Source organism: Phocoena phocoena, chromosome 15 (assembly GCF_963924675.1).
Source record: "Phocoena phocoena chromosome 15, mPhoPho1.1, whole genome shotgun sequence".
Taxonomy (NCBI): Eukaryota; Metazoa; Chordata; class Mammalia; order Artiodactyla; family Phocoenidae; genus Phocoena; species Phocoena phocoena.
This window is the reverse complement of record NC_089233.1, coordinates 25,748,246-25,773,156: the sequence shown is the minus strand read 5'-3', so window position 1 is coordinate 25,773,156 and position 24,911 is coordinate 25,748,246. Positions and strand designations below refer to the sequence as shown.

Genomic DNA, 24,911 nt, shown 5'->3' with positions numbered 1-24,911 from the left:
AGATCCAGGTCCACACTCACGCTTCTGTAACACTCGCCACAAAGATGGATCCATTGCCCCCAGATAGAGATGCTCTCACAAATCCCACTCAAAACCTAGCAGCACGCTGATGTCACAAGCCCCAGTATGGGCTGCTGCCTTGTTTTTACTTCCTTTGTGATGGTTCTATTTTAGTTGTTTTGTTGTTCTTCGTAGAGTTATCACCTACCCTCTTTTCTGTCTACCCAGCCCCCAAGCTCCGCTCCCCAAGGCTCCATTGCGCATGCGTCCTCATCCTTTTTTTTTTTTTTCTCTCTCTCTCTCTCTCTCCACCTCCTTCCCCCCCCCCCCCCCCCCACTCCTATACCAGTCGGCTGTCCCCGGCCCTGGCGGCGGAAGAGATGGAGCAACGTCACGAGCGCCCGGCCCCTTAAGACGCTGCTGGCTGGAGCCGCCTCCCTCCCTGCAACCCGCAGCGGGGATGGAGTAAAGGGAGACCCGTCGATCTGCCCGCGGAGATCAGCGATGGAGTTAAACCAATCTTTGTCCATCCACCTGGAAGCTGAGAAGCCTTTGAGGCGCTATGGGGCGGTGGAGGAGACGGCGTGGAAAGCGGAGGGACTGGGGAGAAGTGAGTATTCGGGCGGGGGGTGGGACAGTTGGGGATCCGTGCGCTGGAGCGGGTGGTCGCGGGAGTGCGGGGTTGGTAGGGAGCGGACGGAGGGAAGCGCCCCCGCAGCGGGGCTTTCAGCGCTGCGGGGATGCGCTGCGCTGCGCTGCGACGCTCTCTCCCTCGAACAAAAGCCTCCGGGTTGGGCTTCACCGGGAGGCTCGGGAATCTCCAGGCAGCTGAGCCGGGAGCCTGGGGTGGACTCGGGAGTCGCGGATCCAAGCTCGCAGCCGGTCTTGGAAAGTAGGGTCTTTCCCGCAGCCGAGGGAGGAGGGTCTTTTCTCCACCCGGGATGCACTAGGACGCCGGAGCCTTTGGACCATCCTGGAAAGCGCCCACGTCTCTGGAGAGGGGGGAGTGTCCGCTGGGTTTCTGCTTTTGCTTCTCCCCTGGCGTGAGGTTCAGGGCACACCTGAAATTCCCAGCGTTTCTTCCCCTGCCTTCTCCAGGGTCGCGAGGGGGAGGGAAAGGATTAGGGGAAGGTTAACCCTGTGCACGCCCTCCTTTCTCTCTTGACTCAAAAGTCTCTGGTTTGGGTACAATCCTAGAAGGCAGTTCTGAAATGGACAGACTGTATTTGCTACTTCTGTCTACGGTATTTTGGGGTCAACAACATTAACAAATAAACTAAGGATTGTTTGTTTTTAATGAATAGGATGCAGTAGTTGAAACTCCTGCTCTCAAAGTATAGAGGCAGCTGCAGGGGTCCCAGCGTCACCAGCCCTGCCTGCAAACCCCGGGCGCTTAGCAGTCCCCTGCCCTTGCACTGCTTGCTTTAGCTCCGTACCTCCATCCGGGCTGGGAAGGGCCGTCTCGCCCTTCACAAGGACCCTCAGCTTCCTGTCTTGGTGCTGAGCTATGTTGGACCGAAGTATTGTGAATATGCTCTTTTCCTGTCTTCACCTGGTAGAAGATTGTGTGTGTGTGTGCTTTCTCCATACCTGTAATTACAAATTAAGAAGATCTTTTTAGAATGGCTCAACTGTACTCTGGTTTTCATGGGTTCAAGTAGAAATCACAGTCAAATGTCTTAGTTCTGCACCTGGAAACCAGAGTGTGTCCAGCCTCTCTCCTTTTCTTTTCTTTCTCCTTTTAAAATATGGGTCCTTCCTCCTGTTTCATCCTTTCAAAACCCTTTGGCTTTGGTACTTTAACATGACACCAGGGCTGAGGGTCTCTGGTCTTCCTGTACGCTCAAAATAATACCCACAATGGCTGCCTTTTGTTGATAGATTGCCATGTATTAGGTCTTGCCTGTGCTACGAACTTTAAATGCATCCTCTCATTCAATCCCTGGAACAGCCTCCTTGAGGGGAATATTATGACTTATGACTCCCCTTACATAGATGGAAAAATTGGGGCTTGCTAGGTGAGGTGATTTAAGTGGCAGAGTCAGGATTTGAACTCAGGTTTGTTGGGCCCCTGAGCCCCTCTCTGCTTTTAACCTGAAGGTGTATTGCTTTCACATTTTCAGGAAGCTTTCTAAATCTGTTGAGAGTCCCAGAACACATTCAGTGATTTTAAGTATCTGGCAGCCTGTTGGTCTCTGGAGTTCACAGTGGCCTTGAAAGTCTACTGGGTCTGTGCAGAATAGAAGCCCTGGGTTTGAATCCTGGTTCTGCCCCCTTGCTGGCATGTGACTGAATTTATAACTAGTCACATTTTTGTTAAGCCTCACTCTGCCTCTGTTCTCTGAAAGGGAGATGAGAATAATGCATACCTTATGGCTTAATTGTGAACATTCAATAAGATGATGTAGGTAGAGCTCAAGGTAAGTGCTGAATATATTGGCTGCTTCCATTATTTTATTACTACATCTGTAGAAAGAACCTGCTTTTATCCTTTGCAAAGAATTACATAAATCAACACTATGGACTAAAGCTGCAACGTTGGCCAGGTCCCTAGTAATTCTCTTATGTTTTTTTATGTTCTCACCACTTTATTAGGAAAAATTTCAAGCATACAGAAAAATTGCAGTGAAAACCTGATTTATAGCATTTTTGCTCCTGAAATTTTTGAACTTCTAAGTCTTAGGCTGCAAACTGTTAAAAGCTTGGCGGGAAGGCCTTCTTATCCTCTCTCTTCCAAACCAACAAAGATTCTCACTCTTGCTTCCCATTCAGATGCAAGACCACAGTTTCTGATCTGCTTTTGGTGTGGATCCCCAAATCTTTTTTTTCTTTCATTTTTACCTATTCAAATTCAAAATCTTCTTAAAGCACTGATCCAGAGTTTCCCTTTTTTTTTTTTTCAGAGTTTCATTTTTGAATCTAGACTTTTGATCTCTAGACTCTTGTCTGCAGCCTAACTTTTTTTTTTTTTTTTAAGTGGCCTTTTTTTTCTTTTTGGACTCTCAACTCCCAGGGGATCTGTGGATCCATCCCATAACATCTGGGGCCTCCACTTATTTATTAATGAAGTGTGAAAATTAGTACTATTGATTCTGTGGCATAATAATTGTCAAGCCAATGTCACTATGCAGGAAATGCTGGAGAAAAAGAGAGGCCCGTTAAAAAGAAGACACTGTTTAACTTTTACACATATTTAAATATTTTATGTTAAACACTGAGTAGGTGTTACTTAAAAAGACTTGAAAAGGGGAAAAAGATTGCAAAACTGGTCATTTTCAGTTAAGGTTGTATTAACCATTCTCTTTAATGTTAGCTAGAATTTCTAGGTAGAAGATATAAATAGTATAGTAGCTAAGAATGAGAGTTTTGAAATCAGGTGACATAGATCCAAACCAGCTCTAACACCTTGTTGCTTTGTCACCCTGGGAAAATTGCTGAACCGTTCTGTAAGTTAGCTGTCTCATCTATAAAATGGGGATATGTTGGTTTGAACCCTTGGGAACTTGCCAGCTGAAATCTGAAACTGGCCCCGTACTCAGAGGGCAAGAAGAGGCCAAAGAAAGAGACAGCCACTCCAGATTGGTAGGTTGCAGGTTTAGCAACAAGGGAACTTACATACAAGGCTTGTCTTGGGTGCCCCAAGATCTCTGCACCGGCCCGCCAGAATCTCAACAGTTTACATAGAGGCCTTAATGGGGTTCAGTGGTGTATCCCATCCTGATGGTCTCAACAACATCCTACTCTCTCAAAGCTTCATCCTTGAACTGGCTCCTAGTGCAAGAAGAACGGGTGGAATATACATTTCAAGGACGGGAGGGGTGAGGAGCCTCCGATTACCCCAGTCCTGCTCAAGAGTCAAGTTGGCAGTTCCATCCTCTCAGTGACATCTTCCAACAGGATAGTAAGGACCACTTCAGGCTGTTGGGAGGATTAAATGAGATAATGTATATAATGCATTTAGCACAGTGCTTGACATACAGTAAGCACTCAATCCATGCTGAATGGTTGTCACAATAGGGCAGGGGTCCCCAACCCCGGGCCATGGGCCGGTATCAGCCTGTGGCCTGTTAGGAACCAGGCCATACAGCAGGAGGTGAGCAGCGGGCAGGTGAGCGAAGCATCATCTGTATTTACAGACTCTCCCTATCATTGCACTACCGCCTGAGCTCCGCCTCCTGTCAGATCAGCTGCGGCATTAGATTCTCATAGGAGCTCGAACCCTACCGTGAACTGCGCATGCGAGGGATCTAGGTTGCGAGCTCCTTATGAGAATCTAATGCCTGACGATCTGAGGTGGAGCTGAGGCTGTGATGCTAGCGCTGGGGAGCGGCTGCAAATACAGATTATCATTAGCAGAGAGGTTTGCCTGCACAGAGACCATAATAAATCAATTGCTTGCAGACTCATATCAAAACCTTATCAGTGAGTGACAAGTGAAAACAAGCTCAGGGCTCCCACTGATTCTGTATTATGGTGAGTTGTATAATTACTTCATTATATATTACAATGTAATAATAATAGAAATAAAGTGCACAGTAAATGTAATGCCCATGAATCATCCTGAAACCGTCCCCCCACCCCCGGTCCGTGGAAAAATTGTCTTCCACGAAACTGGTCCCTGGTGCCAAACAAGATTGGGGACCACAGCAATAGGACATAAGAGGATGGTGCCCAATAGCATTGGAGGAGATTATTCCAGGCTGCCAGTTTTTCCTTGCGTGCATTTCTTTGTAAGTTCCAGGTAATGATTGTGTAGATACCACCTTCTTCCTCATGGGAAGGTGTAGGAGACGACTTTTGCACCCTTGGAAACCACCTAGTATTTTCCCCTTTGAGAAAGAGTCTAAGGAATTGCTCCCATCCACTTATTCTTTTTTTTTTTTAATACATTTATTTATTTATTTTTGGCTGCGTTGGGTCTTTGTTGCTGTGCACGGGCTTTCTCTAGTTGTGGTGATCAGGGGGCTACTCTTTGTTGTGGTGCACGGGCTTCTCATTGCGGTGGCTTCTCCTTGCGGAGCACGGGCTCTAGGCGTGCGGGCTTCAGTAGTTGTGGCACACGGGCTTCAGTAGTTGTGGCTCACAGGCTCTAGAGCACAGGCTCAGTAGTTGCGGCGCACGGGCTCAGTTGCTCCGTGTCATGTGGGATCTTCCCGGACCAGGGCTCGAACCCGTGTCCTCTGCATTGGCAGGTGGATTCTTAACCACTGTGCCACCAGGAAAGCCCTCCCATCCACTTCTGACAACATTTTTCCACTAGAAGTGAGTAGGTTTTTTGTTTTTTTTTTACTCAGTTGGAAAATGCATAGTGACATTTCAGTGTGGTTAGATATATAAAAGTATTGCTTTCAACCAACTGTAATTAATTAGGGGAGACACAAAGACAAGGTGCCTTTTGACAAAGCACAGAGCTTTTTAAAAGCACAGTTGTCGGTGGTCATGGCCGTTTCATGAAAGATTTGAGTGTGCCTTAAAGGATGATCAAGATTTTGGACAGGGGAGGTGGGGGATGGTGGCACAGCGGGTAGGAGATGCCAGGAGAGATAACAGCATTGGCAAAAGCATAGAGGTGGAAAAAATGTGCTTATGAGTAGGAGATTGGAATAAAGTGGAAAGCTCAAACAATAATCTTTCTATAAGCCCAGGAGAGATGACAATTATTTAAAAATCCAAGGGTGTGTGCCGACTGGCAAACAGATCATTAAACTGGCCAATGTTTCAGGTTTAATAAACAGTGTGGAGACTGAAAAATATGAATTGCCGGCAATCTATATTATAGATACTTGGGAAAGAATTTGTGTTACTTTCATCTATTTGATTAAATATGCTAATTTTATTATTTCAGTTTTGTTTTAGTCTTATTTCTCTGTTCTTATTACAGAAGTAGTACATGCACTTTATAAAGAATTCAAATTCATCTGAAATATAAAAATAAAAAGTGAAAAATTCCCATAATCTGCTCCCCCTTCCCCATTTATTCATTCAATAAATAGGTATTAACTGCTTTATAAGTGCCAGGCAGTGTTCTAGGGGCTCAGACGCAGTGTGGAGCAAGACAGGCAAGGTTCCTGCCTGCATGGAGCTTCTATTCAAGGGGAAAGCAGGAAGTGGGCTGGGAGTGAAGGTGACAGACAATACATAAGCAAATAAATAATGTCGTTCAGATGATGATGTGTTACATGGGAATTAATAGGGGAGGGATATTTCCCGTACAGTGGTCAGGAAATGCTTTCCTAAGGAGGTGACCCTTTGCCATGTAAATGTCAAGGATCCAAGAAGCAAATGCAAAGGCCCTTGGTATGTTAGAGGAAGAGACAGAAGGCCAGGGTGGCTGGAACCGGGAGGGTCAGGGTAGAGAGAGGAGATAAATCAGCGAGGAGTCAGACTGGGTAGGACCTTGTAGGTTGTGATTAAAAAAAAGAAAGTACAAATTTTATTCTTGTTGTAGGAGAAGCTGCTGCTGATTGTCTAGCTTAACTAACATGAGCTGGTTTTGTTTTTAAAAGGTCACATCGGGGCTTCCCTGGTGGCGCAGTGGTTGAGAGTCTGCCTGCCGATTCAGGGGACATGGGTTCGTGACCCGGTCCGGGAAGATCCCACATGCCGCGGAGCGGCTGGGCCCGTGAGCCATGGCCGCTGAGCCTGCGCGTCCGGAGCCTGTGCTCAGAAACGGGAGAGGCCACAGCAGTGAGAGGCCCGCGTACCGCAAAAGAAACAAACAAACAAACAAACAAACAAAAGGTCACATCGGCTATACTAGATGGAGAATCAGACCGTGGGGCAAGTGGTGATCGATGTAATCACTGTTCGCTGTAGTCCCAGGGTCCTTCCTAATCAATCCCATTTAGGATAAGTGGTAGGAATTTCCTTAGTGTGAAAGGAGTGACAAGGGTAAAGGCAACATGGACCACCTTTTGGGAGACTGAGCATCGGGTTAAGGTTTAGGAGGTGTGCTAGTCTCTGCAGTCTCCCTGGAGAGGCAGCTGACAGTGTAACTTTATTGCAGGAACCATAATAGCAGGAAGGCAAAGATGATGAATATGATATTATCTCATTTGTCCTTTGAACAAAACCAATTATTTACATAGCTCTGTTTATTCGGTATTTTAAGTTTCATTTTTGCAAGCGTTTCCTTCTTATATGTCCATTGAAGGAAACATCAGTTATGCCTATTCTTGGTCTTGGATTAATTATTAAACACTTATTAATAATAATAGTAGTTAGTGAGCCTTAGCTATGAACTCGAGCTTATTAAATTCTAACAACTCTATTAGGTCAGCAGATAATTATTCCCCTTTCATAGATGGGGAAACTGAGGCTTAAGGAGGTTAAGAAAGCTGAAGGCCACGAAGCTAGTGAATGGTAGAGCTGGAGCCTGATTCTACCTCTCTTTGACTCTAAATATTCCTAGTCAGTGTCTGTTATTCGTGGCACCGCGCTAGATGTCGCAGAGATTAGAGATGAAATAAGACACAGCCCCTACTCTGAAGAAGCTTACAGATTTGGGGAAGGGGAGAACAGATGTAAAGAACATCATGATATATATTATAAACTGGTATAAACAGTATGAAATAGATGCTAAATGAAGGTACAAGTGGGAAACGAGCAGAAGAAGAGATTGGCTCTTCCTGGGGGCTCCAGCATGACAGTTGGAGGAGTGTTTGCACTGGACCTGAAGGCTGAGCAGGGTTTAAGTGGGTGAAGAGAGGGGAGAAGGGCATTTCAGGTGAGCTGCCAGCCTCAGGCAAGGAGGTGGAGATCCCAAAGGCCATGCACCACGTTTTTTTTTTTTTTTTCTGTTTCTTTCCCCTTGGAAAGAAACCTTGGGGGTCTGTTTCACTCATGTGAATCACCTGTTACCTGGATGATCTTGAGGGCTGGAGATAAGCACAGGTGGAGGCTCTTTTAGTGTAGCTCTTCAGAACATCACTCACAAAGCTCCCCCAAGGATGCTTACCATACAATCCACTCATTCCCTAACTATTCACTTACCCAATGGGCTTGAGCCCCTACTATGCATTAGCTAATGAAGAAGACCCAGACTTCACCGTTAAGGAGTTCTCTGGCTGGCTGTGTTCCAATCCTCCCTCTGCTGCTTCCCAACACTGTGATCTTGGACAAGTTGCCTAACTTCCCTGGACCCCACTCTCTTCATCTGTGAAATGGGAATGTACTTAATACCACAAAACTGTACACTTAGAAATGGTTAAGATGGGAATTCCCTGGCGGTCCAGTGGTTAGGACTCAGTGCTCTCATTGCTAGGCGCCCAGGTTCGATCCCTGTTCGGGGAACTAAGATCCCATAAACCGTGTGGCACACCCAAAAAAAATAAAATAATAAATAAATAAATACAGGTATAATTTATATAATATAATAACAAATATATTGTAGGTCCAAGTGGTCACACCGAGGGATGGTTCTGGGGTCTGGAAGAGAAAAAGACTCTTGAAGTAGGCTGAAAAGGTGAACAACATTTCATCACTGAATGAGGGGAACAGCATTCCAGGCAGAGGGAATGGCACACATGCACATTTTACCCAGGAACTACAGCTGGATCAGTCGTGCTTGCTAGGCTCTTAAAAAGTGAGGGAGACAAGACAGGCAGGAGGTGAGTGCATTTTGGAGTCCAGATAAGTTCGTAGGAAGCTAGACAGGAGAAGGCTCAGCTCCACATTTCCTGCAGGGTCCACGTGGGGTGACCAAGGACTAGACTGCTAGAATTAAGTTTGGGGATTTTTGTCTGTTTGAATGAGTCAGAGTCTGACTTACTGATAGTTATTTTTTAGTTAAAATGCCTTGACATTAAAGGAGCAAAACTAGTGATTTTAAGAGAAGTAGAAGAGAATGATGGTAAGAAATGTCATACACTGAACACTTACTATGTGCCTGCTCCAAGCACGTGTTTACATGCATGCTCTTATTTACTCCTTCCAACACATCCTATGATGTGAGGGGCAATGGAGCCATTTATTGCTCTATTTTACAGATGAAGAAACTGAGGCTCAAAGAGATTAAGCAACTTGCCCGATGTCAGTCTGCTAGTAAATGGCAGAGCTGGAACTTGAACCCAGCATGGGTGACTTCATCCTACTGCCTTTCTTATTTCCTGGGATTAGTAAAACCGCTCTTAATACAGATACAGATAAGGTCGGTTAGACACTGCTCTGGGTTTCTTAGTACTGATTCTGTTCTCTGGCTCATTAATTTCCTTTTCCATTACAAACGCATCCCTTGTAAACTTGAGGACTACATCTCACTGCTTCAGAGTGCCTTCAGGGTAAAACTGTGGTGGGAGCTTAAAGACATTTACAGAAATGCAGCAGAAGAATTTTCCTGTTTTGAAGACTTGTAGCTTCCCAGAGAGAGGCCTCCCTGGGGGTGACCAAGAAAGATTTCATAGACAGTCTAGTGTTTGAGAGTGGGAATTCTGCCTGCATTTGAATCATGACTTTAACACTTATTAGCTCTGTGACCTTGGGCTAGTTACTTAACCTCTCTGAATTTCGTCTTCTCAGCTATACATAGCTTTTTTTTTTGGTGGGGGGGTGGGGGCCGCACTGTGCAGCATACGGGATCTTTGTTCCCCAACCAGGGATTGAACCTGCATTGGGAGCGTAGAGTCTTAAACAACTGGACCGCCAGGGAAGTCCCTCGTCTTCTCATCTATAAAATGGAGATAGTAAGAAGACCTGCCTCATAGGGTAATGAGGAAGATTCAGTGAGATAATGTGGAAAGCCCTTGCAGAGAATCTGGAAAGCCACAGTCTCACTAAATGATGGTGATGGTGTTGATGATGATGATGCTGACAGAACAGGACATAAAGTGGACCTTAACTGGGTAGTATTTAAACAATTGGAAAGAGGAAAGTTAAAGTGGGTGGTCTGGCCTCAGGAAAAGAGTGGAGGTGATGAGGTGTAAGGAGATTGTTGGAGGCATGCATGAACTTGGCTGCACTGGTGGATTGGGGAAGTCCAGGGTTGATTGATCAGGGCTCCTAGACTTGAGCAGATTAAAAATGACAGGCTGCTTGGAGCCACTGCAGGACAAGGGGCAGAGGTAAAGAAAGTAGCATCTTAGGAAGACTTGTCTGGCAGTGGTTGCAGACGGGATGGAAGGGCAGGGACTCCGGGGCGGTGGAGGACCAACCAGGCGTGTTTTGGAATCATCTGATCGTGAGTTCACAGGGACTGGCGTCTAAAGCAGTGGCAGTGGGTTGGGAGGAAGGGACTAACCAGACAGACATCTGGAAGGGAAAAAGCATTAGTGGTTGATTATAGAGAGGAAAGAAAGAGGGTCTTCTAAACATAGGCAATGTGACAGGTGGGAAATAACTGTTGTTAGCCTGAGGTCTTCGGAATTTAAATACATCAGCACCAGTGCTGCTTATTCTCACTTTCAGTAGGTTTTAAAGAGGTGCATGGATTATGGGTGTCGGGAGAAGTAATAGTAATGGCCTCTTACCTTTATAGCACTTTCCAGTTTATACTTTTCCTGTGTTTTCTAATTTACTCTTTACAAAAAAGGGCAAAGGGCAGAAGTCGTCATGGCCCTTTGTAAGTGGGGACACAGGTTAAGGACTCACCCCAGGGAAGGGGTGCAGCCAGTATGGACTGAGCAAGGACACAACAACCCAGGCTGTTTGCAGGGACATATTTATTTGGATAAATCACGAACAACAACTGCATTACAAGATGGTGACAAGTATGTCTAGATTTCATAAAATGCAAATTGGAAAATAACTACAATGCATGACACTAATTATTCAGTTTATTTAAAATTCCCAAACAGGTAAGTCATTCATTCATGTATTTGTCCATTCATCCATTCATTTCTTCATCCATTGAATACATATTTAATGATAGCCTCTTATATGCCAGATATTGTGCTAAGCTCTTGAGAGTACAGTAGCCCTTTGAGTAGGACATCTATAGTCCCTGCCTTCAGGTGACTTAAGGTCTTTTGGAAAAAATAGAACTACTATATTATCCAGCAATCTCACTTCTGGGAATATATCTGAAGGAAATGGAAACAGGATATCAAAGAGCCCTGTACACCCCCATGCTCACTGCAGCATTATTCACAATAGCCAAGACATGGAAACAACCTAAGTGTCCATCAGCCGATGAATGGATAAAAAAGATGTGCTGTATATATACAATGGAATATCATTCAGCCATGAGAAAGAAGGAAATCCTGCCATTTGTGACAAAATGGATGGAACTTGAAGGCATTTTGCTAAGTGACATAAGTTAGAGAGAAAGACAAATAGTGCATGATATCACACATGTGGAATCTAAAAAAAAAAATCAGTCTCATAGAAACAGAGAGTAGAAAAGTGGTTGCTAGGGGCTGGAGGAGGGGGGAAATGGGAAGAGGTTGGTAAAAGGGTACCTACCAGCTTTCAGGTATAAGATGAAGGAGGTCTGATAAGAACTTGCTGTATAGCACAGGGAACTCTACTCAATACTCTGTAATGGCCTATATGGGAAAAGTATCTTAAAAGAAAAAAAAAAGAGTGGATCTATGTATATGTTTAACTGATTCACTTTTCTGTACCCCTGAAACAAACACAACATTGTAAATCAACTATACTCCAATAAAATTTTTTTTAAAAAGATGAGGTCTGAGGATCTAGTATAAAACATGATGACTATAGTTGATAATACTGAATTATATCATTGAAATTTGCAAAGAGAGTAGAACTTAAATGTCCTCACCAAAAAAATAAACAAATACATAAACGTGTGGTGATAGATGTTTTAACTAACTACATGGTGAGAATCTTTTCACAATGTTTACCTATATCAAATCACCACAATGTACACTTTATTTTTAAAAAAATTTTTAACATCTTTATTGGAGTATAATTGCTTTACAATGGTGTGTTAATTTCTGCTTTATAACAAAGTGAATCAGTTATACATATACATATGTTCCCATATCTCTTCCCTCTTGCATCTTCCTCCCTCCCACCCTCCCTATCCCACCCCTCTAGGTGGTCACAAAGCACCAAGCTGATCTCCCTGTGCTATGAGGCTGCTTCCCACTAGATATCTACCTTACGTTTGGTAGTGTATATATGTCCATGCCTAACTCTCGCTTTGTCACAGCTTACCCTTCCCCCTCCCCATATCCTCAAGTCCATTCCCTAGTAGGTCTGTGTCTTTATTCCTGTCTTACCCCTAGGTTCTTCATGACATTTTTTTTTCTTAAATTCCATATATATGTGTTAGCATACGGTATTTGTCTTTCTCTTTCTGACTGACTTCACTCTGTATGACAGACTCTAGCTCTATCCACCTCATTACAAATAGCTCAATTTCGTTTCTTTTTATGGCTGAGTAATATTCCATTGTATATATGTGCCACGTCTTCTTTACCCATTCATCCGAAGATGGGCACTTAGGTTGTTTCCATCTCCGGGCTATTGTAAATAGAGCTGCAATGAACATTTTGGTACATGACTCTTTTTGAATTATGGTTTTCTCAGGGTATATGCCCAATAGTGGGATTGCTGGGTCATATGGTAGTTCTATTTCTAGTTTTTTAAGGAACCTCCATACTGTTCTCCACAGTGGCTCTATCAATTTACATTCCCACCAACAGTGCAAGAGGGTTCCCTTTTCTCCACACCCTCTCCAGCATTTATTGTTTCTAGATTTTTTGATGATGGCCATTCTGACTGGTGGGAGATGATATCTCATTGTAGTTTTGATTTGCATTTCTCTAATGATTAATGATGTTGAGCATTCTTTCATGTGTTTGTTGGCAGTCTGTATATCTTCTTTGGAGAAATGTCTATTTAGGTCTTCTGCCCATTTTTGGATTGGGTTGTTTGTTTTTTTGTTATTCAGCTGCATGAGCTGCTTAAAATTTTGGAGATTAATCCTTTGTCAGTTGCTTCATTTGGAAATATTGTCTCCCATTCTGAGGGCTGTCTTTTGGTCTTGTTTATGGTTTCCTTTGCTGTGCAAAAGCTTTGAAGTTTCATTAGGTCCCATTTGTTTATATTTCCATTTCTCTGGGAGGTGGGTCAGAATGGATCTTGCTGTGATTTATGTCATAGAGTGTTCTGCCTATGTTTTCCTCTAAGAGTTTGATAGTTTCTGGCCTTACATTTAGGTCTTTAATGCATTTTGATCTTATTTTTGTGTATGGTGTTAGGGAGTGATCTAATCTCATACTTTTACATGTACCTGTCCAGTTTTCCCACCACCACTTATTGAAGAGGCTGTCCTTTCTCCACTGTACATTCCTGCCTCCTTTATCAAAGATGAGGTGACCATATGTGCGTGGGTTTATCTCTGGGCTTTCTATCCTGTTCCATTGATCTATCCTTCTGTTTTTGTGTCAGTACCATACTGTCTTGATTACTGTAGCTTTGTAGTATAGTCTGAAGTCAGGGAGCCTGATTCCTCCAGCTCCATTTTTCATTCTCAAGATTGCTTTGGCTATTCGGGGTCTTTTGTGTTTCCATACAAATTGTGAAATTGTTTGTTCTAGTTCTGTGAAAAATGCCAGTGGTAGTTTGATAGGGATTGCATTGAATCTGTAGATTGCTTTGGGTAGTAGAGTCATTTTCACAATGTTGATTTTTCCAATCCAAGAACATGGTATATCTCTCCATCTATTTGTATCATCTTTAATTTCTTTCATCAGTGTCTTATAATTTTCTGCATACAGGTCTTTTGTCTCCTTAGGTACGTTTATTCCTAGATATTTTATTCTTTTTGTTGCAATGGTAAATGGGAGTGTTTTCTTGATTTCACTTTCAGATTTTTCATCATTAGTGTATAGGAATGCCAGAGATTTCTGTGCATTAATTTTGTATCCTGCTACTTTACCAAATTCATTGATTAGCTCTAGTAGTTTTCTGGTAGCATCTTTAGGATTCTCTATGTATAGTATCATGTCATCTGGAAACAGGGACAGCTTTACTTTTTCTTTTCCGATTTGGATCCTTTTTATTTCCTTTTCTTCTCTGATTGCTGTGGCTAAAACTTCCAAAACTATGTTGAATAAGAGTGGTGCGAGTAGGCAACCTTGTCTTGTTCCTGATCTTAGTGGAAATGCTTTCAGTTTTTCACCATTGAGGACGATATTGGCTGTAGGTTTGTCATATATGGCCTTTATTATGTTGAGGAAAGTTCCCTCTATGCCTACTTTCTGCAGGATTTTTATCATAAGTGGGTGCTGAATTTTATCGAAAGCTTTCTCTGCATGCATTGAGATGATCATATGGTTTTTCTCCTTCAGTCTGTTAATATGGTTTATCACATTGATTGTTTTGCATATATTGAAGAATCCTTGCATTCCTGGAATAAACCCCACTTGATCATGGTGTATGATCCTTTTAATGTGCTGTTGGATTCTGTTTGCTAGTATCTTGTTGAGGATTTTTGCATCGATATTCATCAGTGGTATTGGCCTGTAGTTTTCTTTCTTTGTGACATCCTTGTCTGGTTTTGGTATCAAGGTGATGGTGGCCTCGTAGAATGAGTTTGGGAGTGTTCCTCCCTCTGCTATACTTTGGCAGAGTTTGAGAAAGATAGGTGTTAGCTCTTCTCTAAATGTTTGATAGAATTTGCTTGTAAAGCCATCTGGTCCTGGGCTTTTGTTTGTTGGAAGATTTTTAATCACAGTTTCAATTTCAGTGCTTGTGATTGGTGTGTTCATATTTTCTATTTCTTCCTGATTCAGTCTTGGCAGGTTGTGCCTTTCTAAGAATTTGTCCATTTCTTCCAGGTTGTCCATTTTATTGGCATAGAGTTGCTTGTAGTAATCTCATGATCTTTTGTATTTCTGCAGTGTCAGTTGTTTCTTCTCCTTTTTCATTTCTAATTCTATTGATTTGAGTCTTCTCCCTTTTTTTCTTGATGAGTCTGGCTAATGGTTTATCAATTTTGTTTATCTTCTCAAAGAACCAGCTTTTAGTTTTATTGATCTTTGCTATCGTTTCCTTCATTTCTTTTTCATTTATTTCTGATCTGATTTTCATGATTTCTTTCCTTCTGCTAACTTTGGGGTTTTTTTGTTCTTCTTTCTCTAATTGCTTTAGGTGCAAGGTTAGGTTGTTTATTCGAGATGTTTCCTGTTTCTTAAGGTGGGCTTGTACTGCTATAAACTTCCCTCTTAGAACTGCTTTTGCTGCATCCCATAGATTTTGGGTCGTTGTGTCTCCATTGTCATTTGTTTGTAGGTAATTTTTGATTTCTTCTTTGATTTCTTCAGTGATCACATCGTTATTAAGTAGTGTATTGTTCAGCCTCCATGTGTTTGTATTTTTTACAGATCTTTTCCTGTAATTGATATCTAGTCTCATAGCGTTGTGGTCGGAAAAGATACTTGATACGATTTCAATTTTCTTAAATTTACCAAGGCTTGACTTGTGACCCAAGATATGATCTACCCTGGAGAACGTTCCATGAGCACTTGAGAAGAAAGTGTATTCTGTTGTGTTTGGATGGAATGTCCTATAAATATCAATTAAGTCCATCTTGTTTAATGTATCATTTAAAGCTTGTGTTTCCTTATTTATTTTCATTTTGGATGATCTGTCCATTGGTGAAAGTGGGGTGTTAAAGTCCCATACTATGAATGTGTTACTGTCCATTTCCCCTTTTATGGCTGTTAGTATTTGCCTTATGTATTGAGGTGCTCCTATGTTGGCTGCATAAATATTTACAATTGTTATATCTTCTTCTTGGATCGATCCCTTGATCATTATGTAGTGTCCTTCTTTGTCTCTTCTAATAGTTTTTATTTTAAAGTCTATTTTGTCTGAGATGAGAATTGCTACTTCAGCTTTCTTTTGGTTTCCATTTGCATGAAATATCTTTTTCCATCCCCTTACTTTCAGTCTGTATGTGTCTCTAGGTCTGAAGTGGGTCTCTTGTAGACAGCAAATAAATGGGTCTTGTTTTTGTATCCATTCAGCCATCTGTGTCTTTTGGTGGGAGCATTTAGTCCATTTACATTTAAGGTAATTATCGATATGTATGTTCCTATTCCCATTTTCTTAATTGTTTTGGGTTCGTTGTTGTAGGTCTTTTCCTTCTCTTGTGTTTCTTGCCTAGAGAAGTTCCTTTAGCAGTTGTTGTAAAGCTGGTTTGGTGGTGCTGAACTCTCTCAGCTTTTGCTTGTCTGTAAGGTTTTAATTTCTCCATCAAATCTGAATGAGATCCTTGCTGGGTAGAGTAATCTTGGTTGCAGGTTTTTCTCCTTCATCACTTTAAATATGTCCTGCCAGTCCCTTTTGGCTTGCAGAGTTTCTGCTGAAAGATCAGCTGTTAACCTTATGGGGATTCCCTTGTGTGTTATTTGTTGTTTTTCCCTTGCTGCTTTTAATATGTTTTCTTTGTATTTAATTTTTGACAGTTTGATTAATATGTGTCTTGGCGTATTTCTCCTTGGATTTATCCTGTATGGGACTCTCTGTGCTTCCTGGACTTGATTAACTATTTCCTTTCCCATATTAGGGAAGTTTTCAACTATAATCTCTTCAAATATTTTCTCAGTCCCTTTCTTTTCCTCTTCTTCTTCTGGAACCCCTATAATTCGAATGTTGGTGCGTTTAATGTTGTCCCAGAGGTCTCTGAGACTGTCCTCAGTTCTTTTCATTCTTTTTTCTTTATTCTGCTCTGCAGTAGTTATTTCCACTATTTTATCTTCCAGGTCACTTATCCGTTCTTCTGCCTCAGTTATTCTGCTATTGATCTCATCTAGAGTAGTTTTAATTTCATTTATTGTGTTGTTCATCGTTGTTTGTTTCATCTTTCGTTCCTCTAGGTCCTTGTTAAATGTTTCTTGCATTTTGTCCATTCTATTTCCAAGATTTTGGATCATCTTTACTATCATTATTCTGAATTCTTTTTCAGGTAGACTGTCTATTTCCTCTTCATTCGTTAGGTCTGGTGGGTTTTTATCTTGCTCCTTCATCTGCTGTGTGTTTTTCTGTCTTCTCATTTTGCTTATCTTACTGTGTTTGGGGTCTTCTTTTTGCAGGCTGCAGGTTCGTAGTTCCCGTTGTTTTTGGTGTGTGTCCCCAGTGGCTAAGGTTGGTTCAGTGGGTTGTGTAGGATTCCTGGTGGAGGGGACCAGTGCCTGTGTTTTGATGGATGAGGCTGGATCTTGTCTTTCTGGTGGGCAGGTCCACGTCTGGTGGTGTGTTTTGGGGTGTCTGTGGACTTATTATGATTTTAGGCAGCCTCTCTGCTAATGGGTGGGGTTGTGTTCACGTCTTGCTAGTTGTTTGGCATAGGATATCCAGCACTGTAGCTTGCTGGTCGTTGAATGAAGCTGGGTGCTGTTGTTGAGATGGAGATCTCTGGGAGATTTTCGCCGTTTGATATTATGTGGAGCTGGGAGTTCTCTTGTGGATCAGTGTCCTAAAGTTGGCTCTCCCACCTCAGAGGCACAGCACTGACTCCTGACTGTAACACCAAGAGCCTTTCATCCACACGGCTCAGAATAAAAGGGAGCAAAAGTAGAAAGAATTAGAAGTAGGAAGAAAGAAAGAAAGAAAGAAAGAAAGGAAGGAAGGAAGAAAGAAAGAAAGAAGGGAGGGAGGGAAGGAGGGAGGAAGGAAGGAGGGAAGGAAGGAAAAAAGAAAGAAAGATAAAGTAAAATAAAATAAGATAAAGTATAATAAAGTTATTAAAATAAAAAAGTAATTATTAAGAAAAAACAAAACAACAAAAAAAGGACGGATAGAACCCTAGGACAAATGGTGGAAGCAAAGCTATACAGACAAAATCTCACACAGAGGCATACACATACACACTCACAAAAAGAGGAAAAGGGGGAAAAATCATAAATCTTGCTCTCAAAGTCCACCTCCTCAATTTGGGATGATTCATTGTCTATTCATGTATTCCACAGATGCAGGGTACATCAAGTTGATTGTGGAGCTTTAATCCGCTGCTTCTGAGGCTGCTGGGAGAGATTTCCCTTTTTCTTCTTTGTTCTCACAGCTCCCAGGGACTCAGCTTTGGATTTGGCCCCGCCTCTGCGTGTAGGTCGCCGGAGGGCGTCTGTTCTTCGCTCAGACAGGACAGGGTTAAAGGAGCCGCTGATTCGGGGGCTCTGGCTCACTCAGGCCGGGGGGGGGGGGGGGGAGGGAGGGGCAAGGAGGGCGGGGCGAGCCTGCGCAGCAGAGGCTGGCATGACGTTGCATCAGCCTGAGGCGCGCCTCGTGACGTTGCACCTGCCTGAGGCGCGCCGCGTGACGTTGCCCCAGCCTGAGGCGCGCCGTGCCTTGTCCCAGGGGAGTTGTCCCTGGGTCCCGGGACTCTGCCAGTGGCGGGCTGCATAGGCTCCCCGGAAGGGAGGTGTGGATAGTGACCTGTGCTCGCACACAGGCTTCTTGGCGGCGGCAGCAACAGCCTTAGCGTCTTATGCTCGTCTCTGGGGTCCGCGCTTTTAGCCGCGGCTCGCGCCAGTCTCAGGAGCTCCTTCAAGCAGCGCTCTTAATCCCCTCTCCTCGCACACCAGGAAGCAAAGAGGGAAGAAAAAGTCTCTTGCCTCTTCGGCAGCTCCAGACTTTTCCCCGGACTCCCTCCCGGCTAGCCGCGGTGCACTCAGCCGCTGCAGGCTGTGTTCACGCCGCCAACCCCAGTCCTCTCCCGGCGCTCCGACCGAAGCCCGAGCCTCAACTCCCTGCCCCGCCCGCCCCGGCGGGTGAGCAGACAAGCCTCTCGAGCTGGTGAGTGCCGGTCGGCCCTGATCCTCTGTGCGGGAATCTCTCCGCTTTGCCCTCCGCACCCCTGTTGCTGTGCTGTCTTCCGCGGCTCCAAAGCTTTCCCCCTTCGCCACCCGCAGTCTCCGCCCGCGAAGGGGCTTCCTAGTGTGTGGAAACTTTTCCTCCTTCACAGCCCCCTCTCACTGGTGCAGGTCCCGTTCCTATTCTTTTGTCTATGTTTATTATTTTTTTTCTTTTGCCCTACCCAGGTACGTGGGGGGTTTATTGCCTTTTGGGAGGTCTGAGGTCTTCTGCCAGCGTTCAGTAGGTGTTCTGTAGGAGTTGTTGCACGTGTAGATGTATTTCTGGTGTATCTGTGGGGAGGAAGGTGATCTCCGCGTCTTACTCTTCTGTCATCTTCCCGGAAGCTCAATGTACACTTTAAATATCATATTTTTGTCAGTTATACCTCAGTAAAGTTGAGAAAACTTCTTTGGGAACAGTCCCTGTTTCCAATGATGCAAAACCAAAGGACCAAGAGATGTTGCTGTGTCTCCCAGTCCTTCAGAAACAGAATTCTGTCAGCTTGCTGACCCGATGCCCTCATAGCTAAATGTTTTCAAGAGATTAATTCAGTTGTTTGGCCACAGGTGTGTTTTTGCAGGCCCTTGAGAAAGTGAGTCCTAATAGGGTCAAACCAAGTTTTCTGGGCTAACCTGGAGTGCAGTTACTTGATTCTGTTTTCCTGTGAGTGCCATGACCACAGAAACTCTGCGTGTCACATTCACTGCTGAATGCTGAATGCGCGGTGTCTATCACATCACCCAGCACTCAGAAACTTCACATTAAAAAAATCACCAGTTGCTGAATTGGGCAACTGTTAATCTACAAAGATTGATATGCAAATGATTTAACTGTGTTTTGCAAACCTTCAAAATCATCAAACTAAAAAGAAATAAAGTTAGCTGGAGTCTTGGTCGAAATCACCTGCCCATCTCCTGCTTTAGAAAGTTTGTTCCTGCTCCTGTGGGTAGATGAGCCTTCTTGCTTTCCTGCTTTGAGGGGAGGTTGCAAGATTTTCAGATCAGATACAAAATAACAGGAATAGCTACTATTATTGTGAACTGGCAGTGCACCATGAATGTTATGATGGGTGTAGGCTGGGCAAGGTGCTTGACATATATACCGTATCTCCTTGATTCTTAGATGTCAGCAAATGTGGGATGCACCATTCATAGTCACATCTTTTTGGAACAACAAGAACAAAAAACAGCATGGCAGCATTAAATGTACTGGTCCATTAAAAGTCCTTTTAATTTCATGCGGAGAGCAGAGTCATCTTAGATGCTGCTGGCGAAATTGTTGAGTGTTCCAGCCTTTGGGGAAAGCAGTCAGATAACATCTATTAAAGTTTAAAATACTCATATGCTTTGACCCAGCAGTCTGACTCTGGGACTCTACCCAACAGAAATAGAAGCACCAGTGTACAAGGGAGTATGTGCAAAAAAACAGAAAACTGAAACACTGAACACAGTGAAGGCCCAAGAGTAGAAGAATGGTTGAATAAATTATTGCTCATCCACTGTGAAAGGTAGGGAGCTGTTACAAAGGAATAAATTAGAGTAGTCATAGTTGTCTTAGAGGTATTATTGAGGGAGAAAAATGAGATCAAGGAAAATGTATATAACAGGATCTCATTTTTATAAAACAAAATGTCTTTCTCTGTATATAGCACATATAATATATATGCATCCATGGATATGTGTGCGTGTTTGTATGTGTGTGATTTTATTAGTATGGAGAAAAACATGGAAAATGCATAACAAGTTGTTGCTATAGGCTACCTGGGGGAAGGTGGGGAGTGAGCGGGGGACACGGGGCTGATGTGAGGGCCAGAGTGAGGTGGGGGCAATGGAGAGTCAAGCAAAAAAGAAAATTAAAAGGAAAACTTCACTAAAAAAATCTACTTAATGTTATCACATGTATACATTTATGTTAAATTATGCATTTGTGGGATGGGGAAGGGGCATCCTAACTTCAGAAATGCTAAAATGTGGGAGAAGAAAGTGGTCTCAAAATTGAAGAGATACAGTTTTATCTGATTTACTCCTCTCTACCACCCTATAAGTTAAAGCATTGTGTGTGTGTGTGTGTGTGTGTGTGTGTGTGTGTGTGTGTGTGTGTATTAATATATATATGGAAATCCAGGAACAGAGAGATGAAAATCTTGCCCTATTAATCAACGGAGAAAGGATTTGAATCTAGGACTATCAAAAAGTCCATAACTTCCCCTTTAGTTACTTGTAAGCTTCCAACTATATTAAATTCCATTGGCTTTCCATATTTTTAAAGGGAAAGGCACCTGAAAGAGTGTGTGGAAACCAATTTTAAAGATTCTGGGTTGTCACCATGCTGACCCTTCCCACTTAGACCTTCTCCCATTGCAGTTCCCACGTGCCAGATTTCTTTTTTTTTTTTTAAGTAATAATTTTATTTTTGGCTGCGTTGGGTCTTTGTTGTTGTGCATGGACTTTATCTAGTTGCAGCAGTGGGGCTACTCTTCATTGCAGTGCGTGGGCTTCTCATTACGGTGGTTTCTCTTGTTGCGGAGCATAGGCTCTAGACGTGCAGGCTTCAGTAGTTGTGGCACTCAGGCTCAATAGTTGTGGCTCATGGGCTGTAGAGTTCAGGTTCAGTAGTTGTGACGCAAGGGCTTAGTTTCTCTGTGGCATGTGGGATCTTCCTGGACCAGGGCTCAAACCCATGTCCCTTGCATTGGCAGGCAGATTCTTAACCACTGCACCACCAGGGAAGTCAGTCCACATGCCAGCTTTCTCCTGGTGATCCCAGGGCAGAAGAAAGAAACAACTCTCTCCATAATCCTGGTCCCAGAGATAAATTTGGGAAATGGACAATAATGAGCAGAGGAAGGGACAAACCAGTCTTTCCTTACTTCGTGTTTTTCTTCCTGTGTTTATACCCCTTTGTCTTGGTCCATTCGGGATGCTGTGACAGAAGACCATAGACTGGGGGGCTTTCAAACAACAGCAGTTTCACTCTCGCAATTCTGGAGGCTGAGAAGTCCAAGATGAAGACACTGGCAAATCCAGTGCCTGGTAGGGGCTTCCTGGTTCATAGATGACTGTCTTTTAGCTGTGTTCTCATGTGGAGGAAGGGGATGGGGGGACTCTCTGGGGTCTCTGTTATAAGGGCACTAATTCCACTCATGAGGGCTCCACCCTCATGACCTAATCACCTCCCAAAGGCCCCACCTCCTAATACCATCACATGGGGGATTAGATTTCAATATATGAATTGGGGCGGGACATAAACATTCAGTCTATAGCACCCTCCTCAGTCTAGGAAGGAATTAAGACAGCTGAAAGCTGGAAATTTGTCCAGCCCTACTCCAGGGATGAAATGCAGGTGGCTCTTAAAGTGGCTATCATTGTGACAAGGAACAAAAGTGCTTAAATTATTTCCATTTTGGTTCCATTTGGTTCTTTCACACCCAGCACTCCTGGTGAGACCATTTCACCCACTCCGTGTTTGCGGTGCACTGTTAGTGCTGGAGACCTGCCGTCCACCACTGCACAATCCATCCGTCTTCATCTGTTTAAATAGATGTAGGGAAGGTGTCCCCGGAGCACATCTAAAACAAGTGCAAATGACATCCAGAAGAGCAGCCCAGCAGGGGCGCAGGCGGCCGTGCTGGGATCCAGGAGCTAAGAGGTCCGCTTTTGTAAGGGTCAGCTCTGCCTTGTAGCAGGGCTTTCTTTCTCAAATGCTTATCCAAAGCCAGGACTAGGTTGGCTTTATAAGTCTTTCTTCTCTACTGAGATCAAGATTTTATTTATTAAGGTCAATTTCACATACCATAAAATTAACCCTTAACCGTTGTAAAGTGTACAATTCAGTGGCACTTAGTACTTTCACAGTGTTGTGCAACCATCACCTCTATCTAGTTTCAAAACATTTCTTTGCCACAAAAGGTGACCCTGTATCATTAAACAGTCCCTCCCCCTGTACCCCTTCCCCTACTGCTTTCTGTCTCTTTGGATTTACCTATTCTGTATGTTTCATACATGGAATCATACAATTTGTGACCTTTTGTGCTGGGCTTCTTTCACTTATCATCATGTTTTCAAGGTTCATCCATGGTGTAGCAGGTATCAGTGCTTCATTCCTTTTTATGAATAGTATTTCATTTATGAATACACCACATTTTGTTTATTCATTCATCAGTTGATGGGTATTTGGGTCATTTCTACCTTTTGGCTACTGGGAATAATGCTGCTATAATCATTTGTGAACGAGTGTTTGAGCACCTGTTTTAAATTCTTTGGGGGTGTATACCTAGGAGTGGAGTTGCTGGGCCATTGGCTTTTTTTTTTTTTTTTTTTGCGGTATGCGGGCCTCTCACTGTTGTGGCCTCTCCCATTGTGGAGCACAGGCTCCGGACGCGCAGGCTCAGTGGCCATGGCTCACGGGCCCAGCCGCTCCGCGGCATGCGGGATCTTCCCGGACCGGGGCACGAACCCGTGTCCCCTGCATCGGCAGGTGGACTCTCAACCACTGCGCCACCAGGGAAGCCCGGGCCATTGGCTTTTTGAAGAAGATACGGAGATTTTTGATTTGACTTTGATTTTGATTTTTGATTTTATATTTGACTTTTTGAAGAAGATACGGAGATTTTTGATTTCCACATTCTGTGGCAATTTCACCCTCCTCTGGCCCTTTTCTGTATCCTGCCTTCCCTTGAAGTTTATAAGTTTAAGTAGATAAGACAGTCAATTAGGGAAAGTGACATCTTATGGTAATTAAATACATGAATTCTTAACCAGGGCTCAGGCTGTTTAGGTTCATAGCTCATCTCTCCCATTTACTAACTGGTTGATCTTAGGCTAGTTTTTATAACCTCTCTGAGCCTTCATTTATTCTTCTGTAGGGATAATAATAATTCCAACCTCACAGGGGGGATGTTGAGAAGTAAGAGTGATAAGGTATGTATAATGCTTAGCACAGGGCCTAGCATATAGTAAAAACCTAAGAATATATTAACAGTGACAGTTACTATAAATAGCTGTATGAGTTTGTTCAGGCTGCCATAACAAAATACCACAGACTGGTGGTTTAAACAACAGAAATTTGTTTCTCAAAGTTCTGGAGGTAGGGATCAAGATCAAGGTACTGAAAAGGCAAAGTTTCATTCTGAGGCCTCTTGTCTTGTAGGAGGCCACCTTCTCATTGTGTGTTCACATGGCCTTTTCTTTTTGCAAATGCATGGGGACAGAGAGAGAGGGAGAGAGCGAGAATTATGTCTTTTTTTGATGGACACTAATTCTATCTGATCAGGGCCCTATCCTGATGACCTCATTTAATGTTAATTACCTCCTTATAGACCCTATCTCCAAATACAGTCAAATTAGAGGTTAGGGCTTCAACATGGATTTTGGGGGACACAATAGTAACAGATTTCTTATTTGGGACTAGAAATTATGTTTTAGCATCATGATGTCTTGGGGCTAGAAGGAAATTTGGAATCCATTTGTCCAGGATTTCTCAATCGTGGCACTACTTTTTAAAAAAATTATTGAAGTATAATTGACTTACAGTATTATATTAGTTTAGGGTGTACATTATGAAGTGATCACCATGACAAGTCTAGTTACCCCCTGTCACCATGCAAAGTTACTACAACATTATTGACTATAATACCTATGTTGTACATTACATCCGCTTGATTTGTTTATTTTTAACTGGAAGTTTGTACCTCTTAATCCCCTTCACCTATTTTACCTATTCCCCTAACCCTCTCTGGCAACCACCAGTTTGTTCTCTGTATCTGCGCCCGTTTCTGTTTTGTTATGTTTGTTCCATTGTTTAAATTCTACATGTAAGTGAAATCATGTGGTATTTGTCTTTTCCCTGTCTGACTTATTTCACTTAGCATAATACCCTCTAGGTCCATCCATGTTGTTGCAAATGGCAAGATCTCACTCTTTTTTATGGTTGAGTAATGTCCCATTATATAGATATACTACATCTTCTTTATCCTTTCACCTATTGATGGGCACTTCTGTTGCTTACATCTTGGCTATTGTGAATAATGCTGCAGTGAACATAAGGATGCATATATCTTTTTAAACTAGTGTTTTTGTTTTCTTTGGATAAATCTTCAGAAGTAGAATTCCTAGATCATAAAGTGGTCCTATTTTTAATTTCTTGAG

General features: G+C 43.1%; 1 protein-coding gene across 1 annotated transcript in view; it reads left to right on the top strand.

Annotated features, from left to right (window-relative positions):
• The first annotated feature begins 504 nt into the window (after positions 1–504).
• BMERB1 (bMERB domain containing 1) overlaps positions 505–24,911 on the top strand; it is a 115,648-nt gene continuing 91,241 nt past the window's right edge. Inside the window, exon 1 of the mRNA XM_065893010.1 lies at positions 505–610. Coding sequence (XP_065749082.1) covers positions 505–610 — 106 coding nt within the window. The remainder of the gene's footprint in view (positions 611–24,911) is intronic.